The following is a 6,546-nucleotide window of genomic DNA, read 5'->3' on the forward strand; positions in this document are numbered from 1 at the left end:
TGTAAAAGAGCTCTCCTAATTTAAATATGCTAAACACGTGAAATAAAGACTATATTGATCAAACATTAAACCTTGACCAATGCAGAAACAAACAAGATGACTAAGTCAAACATTAAAACATGTGCAATGAAGAAACACATGAGGAAATTGAGGGTAGGTTGTTTGGAGTCTCGATGATGGGATGAGATGAACCTACTAATGTATAGGAAGATGACTGTAAGACCTTGTTTATAAAATTAATACGCTAAAAAGTTAAAGAAAAACTTATATAATAGTTGGTCTACTAAAGAAAAAGGTTCCCATGAAGATGGAACTCATGACACAACAAAACATTAAGAACAATTAAAAACACTATTTCAATGCTTGCATCAACTATTGAGGCTACAACCTACGAGTCTGCAACTAGAATTATGCCTTTGTTCATCTAACATCATTAATATATATATATATATATATATATTTTTTTTTTTTTATCAAGTAAAAGTTAAATTTTAATTTCAACTATAAATTTGAAAGTATTAATCATTATTTTCACACATTTCATGATCTTCACCACTATTCTACCGACCGAATTCCTAAACGGTTATTAATGATCAATCCGAACACAGAGGACGCCATGTGATGATAATCTAGGCAATTGACTTTATTTTATGTATATATAATTCATGTGTATAGTTATTGTTTTGTAGTACTTTTTCTATTTATTTTTTGGCTTGCATGAATTAATTATATTTTACTTCTGAGATTACCCATGCGATCTTGATTAAACTTTACATAGATATTCTATTATGGCGATTATTTTACCATGCAAGTAGTTGGATGTGAATATGACAGAAATGAGTTGTGGATAGTAATTGTGGATTTTACAAAATGTGCGGTTAAAATTAAAGGTTGACTTTTTAAAGGTAAATTATAATTTAATTTTTTTAGGTTTACCAAACATCGGCAATATTTCATGTTAACATCAGCTGATACAAAATATCTATGGGAAATGCTATTGACATAATGGCTGTACAACTGGAAAATGAAATTGCTAAGGAAAAACAAGTTTAATAATTTAAATAAATGTTGACTCTGCATACATATGGGAAAACCTCTAATGGCCTTGAAAAAGGTTAGAGAGCGGCATCCTCATAGTTTGCATGCGGACAAATTCTGATTAGTTACGACGAATTTCCATTTCAAAATAGTTTGCATGTGGACAATTTATGATTACTTAGACACCCAGAGTCTATGAATTTTAGGTAAGTAGACGATTTTCATTCTCATTTTTACAAAAATAGGTACCAAACGGGGTAGAAAAATAACAATCTCAAATCTGGTGTACAACTTGACCTCAAACATTTGTGTTATATATATGTCGTCTCTGTATTTCATGGCATACAAAGTATAATTCTTCATTCAGCTTGAGTTTTTATACTTTGTAATCAGCAATTAGTCCCTTCTTATATTTAGTGAAGTACATACGAGGAAGCTTTTGAGGTAATTCAGTAATGATATTATTCATTTATTTATCCAATGGGTAGATAATTGAAGCGAACTTGTAGTTGTTTGCATTATAACTCGACCATTTTCTCAATTGATAGCTAAAAATCATTTCTCAAACAAAATAAAACAAAAATCAAAATATATAATGCTCAGTCAAAAGTTTTGCACTTTTTTGTGTAAAATGTCTCTTTACACTTCTTAAAAGTCTTGCAGGAGTTTTTAAGACATAGCTTCAACCATTGGCCTGGATTTTGTGAAGCAACATGTTAATCTTGAGAAACTAATTTCAGTGGTGAAAGACATATTAGCATTCATTTTAGTGGTGCTTTAATTGACACGTTTTGCTTGATCGTTTAATTTACCAGCTGAATGGCGCGGAGAAACGGAAGACAGAGGGCATATGAGATTGAGAGGAGAAGAAAAATGAAAACTTATGAATCGGAACCTCAACTCGGAAGCGATGATGAGTCAGATCTGTCTCGGGAAGATTCGTGCCTTCCAATGGATGCTAAAGATTGTCCTGCCTATTTAGATGTGGTTGAAGCACAAATCCAGCAGCTGAAAAACATGCATTACCAGATTGAAATTACAGTTGAAAGTCCTATTTTCAATTCCAGTAATGCAGAACATCCGATTGCTCCGATTGCTCAACAAAGTAAGTTTTTGAATTTTGTTTTCCATTTCATGACTCGAGAAAACTAAATATGTGTGTACATTTTTATTTATTTTCCGAAGGAAATGCAATACTTTCATTAGCTTTTCTTTCAAGTGGTAGTCGTACAATTTCACATTTATATTCTAGAAAATGGAGACTTCAATTCTTGATTGAGTAAGCAACCAAGGCTTTTCTCTCTCAGTTCCAGGCATTATCTTCATAATTAAAATATGACTTCCCTACTCTAATTTACTTCGTCGATGAGATAATCTTCTCATCTATGTTATAAATGTGTTTTTTTTTTCCAATACGCATATATATGCTATTGAGTCTTTGGGTATCATCTTAAAATGTCAGCATTTGTTAAAAGAGTAGCCCAAACCTACGTATTTTTATGTTTATGTCAATGTCAGATACTATATTCATATTTAACCAATGTGGAATTTTCCCCTTATTATGTCCTGCAAAATGGTGTATCATTTATGAACACCAATCTTGGAGTTTGACTTACTCATTTCAGCTTCATGGACTACAATACGATGTTGAACCACTTGATCTCCTTGAGCGTAATGTATATAAATAAGAGATGATGGTTGTATGCCTTTTATATACTTACCCTTTGGCTTTATACATATTACATTATATTTATTTCGCAGTTCTGGAGATTTATACATTTTTAACACATAACGATGGTCTCACCAAAAAACAACAGGAGAAGGAAGAGTGAACACTTTGTCCCAGATCAAAATATGATAAGAGTGAATAATTAATTTCAACCACACGTTTCATTATCTTTTACCAAAATTTACTAAATATTTGATTTTAATCCACACCAAACAGCGTTATTATATAGAGCTGCTCTAAAAGGTGATTGGAAGGCTGGTAGTGCATTGATTTTTCATAGATCTGATGCTTGTATCGAGGTAACAGAAAGAGGAGATAGGATGCTTCACATAGCTGCCGCCGCCAAGCGAACTGCTTTTGTCTCCAATCTAGTCGAACACTTAGAAGAAAGAGAGCTGGAATTGACGAATATATATGGAGAAACAGCTTTCTATGTTGCAGCTCGGTCAGAGGTAGTAGAAATAGCCAACGTCATGTACGCAAAAAATAGGCAATTGCCAAGAATTGAAAATAAATCAGGAATGACCCCACTTGAAATGGCAATTTTTCTTCGAAACAGAAAAATGGTTGAATATCTTTACCGAATTACACCTTTTGAAGATCTCAACGCCAAAAAATATATGGAGATTCTTGCAGCAACTATCCACATTGACATGTATGGTATGAAATCTTTATTTTTTAAGCGATGAAATGGGTCTGAGTACCCACATAAACTTATGTTTCTTCTTTTTGTTCAATTGACGGAAGTAGATATGATTACTTGCACAATTTAACACGCTTGCTTTTCTTTGTGAGCAGATATCGCCTTAGAAATTTTAAATGCGGTGGATAAACGTAAACATACTTCAACAGCAGAAGTAGGAACATTTACTTCAACAGCAGAAGTCGGAGCAAAAGTAGGAAGTGTTTTACAAATTTTAGCTCGAAAACCTTTATCACAAAATCACGGAATTCAAGGACAGATATGGGAAAGACTTGTTAGCATCATTGCTACTATCCCTTATATTCCATGTAAGACAATATCTTTCTCTCACTCTTTCACACGTTAGACACTCGTTTAAACTTGATGAAGTAATGTAATTCAACTCTTGCATTCAAAATATATCTACTTGCTAGATAAAATTAATTCTTAGGTTAAAGCCTCATGGTTGATGTCCTTATTACTCCGTTCACTTCAAAATATGGTGTTAAGGTTATTATACAATCAGATAGTTAGATTTTTCTACTTCTCAAATTAGACTGTAATATTATGATGCTCATAAAATAAATTGAAAGTAACTACGGGTGGAGGAAGTATCTGGAATAATCAATCAAGCGATAAGGAGTTTTAATTTGTTAACACTAACCCATGAAAAAAATATTTTTGATCTGAATCTATCGGGGAGTATGCGTTGAAGTTTCTTCAATTGTATCTTTAATTATTAGTTTTCTCTATATTGATAATTGAATCTCACATTATATCAATGTTTGTTCAATCTAAACTTTGATGAACTTCGAAACTGTCTAGCAAATTCAAGTTTACTCCTAGTTTTTAGAATTTTTTGGGTTTTTAGTCCACTTGTTAATTTTGCGAAGATGTTTAGATTTCAAAAGGTTATATAGTTCACTTCAAATGCGGAGACAAGCCCGTCAATTAGTAAAGAAACTGTGGGGAATTATTCTGACATTACCGATATCCAACATCTTAGAAATAATTCGTAAGACCGAGATATTCCATGCTGCTGCAAAAATTGGGAATGTTGAGTTTTTGACTCTGCTTAGTCACTCATATCCTGATCTTATATGGAACTTCGACTCAGAGAGAAATTCCATATTTCATATTGCTGTTACTAACCGACAAGAGGAAGTCTTTAGCCTCATCTACCACAGAGGAGTTAGGAAGGATGCAATTGCACTACTTGAAGATAATAAAGGAAACAACATTTTGCATTTGGCCGGGAAAAAGGCACCTCGAAGCAGACTCAATATTGTATCTGGACCAGCTCTTCAAATGCAGAGAGAGCTACAATGGTTTAAGGTGAGAAATTAACACGATTACAAGTCCCCTTCCCTTTCCCCTCGAAGAGAAGAGGAACACTTCATATATAGCGGCAAATTGTATCATGAATATGTGTGTGGAGTTCTTAGAAATCTCTTATCTATTCTATGTAATAACAAAATAGAATTTTAGATGATTATGCTATATACATTAATTTGAGTAAGCTGTACAGGCGGTAGAGAAGATTGTAGGGCCTCCCTATCTTCAGACGAAAAACAATCGCTGCCAATCACCAAGGGAGTTGTTTACGCTGGAACATAAGAAGTTACGGGAAGATGGTGAGAAGTGGATGAAGAAGACAGCAACTTCTTGCATGGTTGTGGCAACTTTAATTGCAACAGTTGTGTTTGCTGCAGCCTTTACCGTACCAGGTGGGTATAAGCAAGAAAAAGGCGCCCCAATTTTCTTGAAAGATGAGTGGTTCTCAGTTTTTGTTACATCTGATGCGGTGGCAATGTTTACTTCAACAGCTTCCATAATGACCTTTTTGTCTCTCTTTACTGCACAATACAGAGAAGATGATTTTCTATTTTCATTACCGGCAAAGTTGTTGGTTGGGCTAGTTACGCTCTTTGCTTCAATCGTTTGCATGGTCATAACATTTAGCGCAACCTTCTTTTTGGTCTACAAGGAAGAAAAGCATGGGACATTGCCGAAAGTTGTTGCTGCTCTTGGTTTGCTTCCAATCACTATATATGCAATGCTAAATCTCAAGTTATGGATTGCCCTGATCCACTCAACATTCTTCGCGTCAAGGTTTATGTTTCGACCACGTCACAACAGGCTTTTCTAATAAAAGGAGCCACAATATTAGTTGTAGTTATTATGGCTTTATTTTTCAAGTGCACGAATAAGTGAAGTAAGCTTTCTATTTCTTATTAACTCGTCTTCGTTTTCTTCTATACAGTTATAAATCAATATCTTAACTACCGAAGCCACAAATAAATCAAGTGGAGTAGCCCATGAGTAACATCAAAATTCACATGCCTCAAAACGTATTAAGTGAAGCAATTCATGAACATGATCATGCAATGAATGTTATTTGGCTTAATTGCTGTGACTTTATTCATATATGGATCCACTACTACTCGAGACAGCAGAGAGATCATGTCTCTCCTCACTTGGTGAATTTCATTTGGCGCAAAAACTAATATGGGAATTCTTTGCAATACCAGTAGCAGGGGATTTCCTTGCAAAAAATAGGCTGTTCGTCAACTAATCAAATCTATATTCTTAACAAACACGATTCTGATGTACTCTGATGATCTCAGAAATTTATGTGATTAATATTGGCACAGGAAAATGAAGAGATTATAATTATGACAATCAAACACATTTTTCATTCTTCTTTTTAATTAATTATTAATTGAAGATGACTGATTGTGCAGCCAAAATAAATATATTCAGCTCTGTTTCTTTAAATTCACTTCCATCCCTCAGATTTCAGTAAACACTTTATGTACACAAAACAAATTACACTTTAAACCCCCAGGCTTTTCACTTTATAATCAACATCCCTTTATATCCAGTGAACAGTGAAGTATGTACAGCACGGCTTATAATATACAAAAAGCGTTACCAAACATAATGTAAGGACTGTCTAAAAACTCAGACTAGTTGAATATGTTCAATTAAATCTCTCTCCTTTCACAGCCAGACTAAACTTACAATGTGACACAGGCTTGTGCATGTCACATTCAAATGTGATCCCAATAATGTGGAAGGAATAGTAAAATATTGA

General features: G+C 33.8%; 1 protein-coding gene across 4 annotated transcripts; it reads left to right on the top strand.

Annotated features, from left to right (window-relative positions):
- The first annotated feature begins 1,371 nt into the window (after window positions 1-1,371).
- Window positions 1,372-5,687, top strand: LOC111375000. 4 transcript variants are annotated; one of them, XM_022997788.1, is made up of 7 exons: window positions 1,372-1,482; window positions 1,854-2,143; window positions 2,984-3,427; window positions 3,566-3,778; window positions 4,351-4,784; window positions 4,978-5,176; window positions 5,319-5,577. In XM_022997788.1, exons 2-7 carry the CDS (start codon window positions 1,858-1,860, stop codon window positions 5,366-5,368), a joined length of 1,626 nt encoding a protein of 541 aa, XP_022853556.1. In that variant the 5' UTR covers window positions 1,372-1,482; window positions 1,854-1,857; the 3' UTR covers window positions 5,369-5,577. The 4 variants fall into 4 exon arrangements, with proteins under 4 accessions (XP_022853556.1, XP_022853553.1, XP_022853555.1 ...); XM_022997785.1 differs by having other exon boundaries at window positions 1,375-1,482; window positions 4,978-5,687; XM_022997787.1 differs by having other exon boundaries at window positions 1,375-1,482; window positions 3,074-3,427; window positions 4,978-5,687.
- Window positions 5,688-6,546: the final 859 nt, after the last annotated feature.

The sequence above is a fragment of the Olea europaea genome, unplaced genomic scaffold (genome assembly GCF_002742605.1).
Source record: "Olea europaea var. sylvestris unplaced genomic scaffold, O_europaea_v1 scaffold1325, whole genome shotgun sequence".
Taxonomy (NCBI): domain Eukaryota; kingdom Viridiplantae; phylum Streptophyta; class Magnoliopsida; order Lamiales; family Oleaceae; genus Olea; species Olea europaea.

Coding starts and splice junctions, on each gene's coding strand:
- LOC111375000 (XM_022997785.1), top strand. CDS start 1,858: ATGGCGCGGAGAAACGGAAGACAGAGGGCATATGAGATTGAGAGGAGA. Junction 2,144..2,983: donor TGCTCCGATTGCTCAACAAA/GTAAGTTTTTGA, acceptor CACACCAAACAG/CGTTATTATATAGAGCTGCT. Junction 3,779..4,350: donor TACTATCCCTTATATTCCAT/GTAAGACAATAT, acceptor GAAGATGTTTAG/ATTTCAAAAGGTTATATAGT.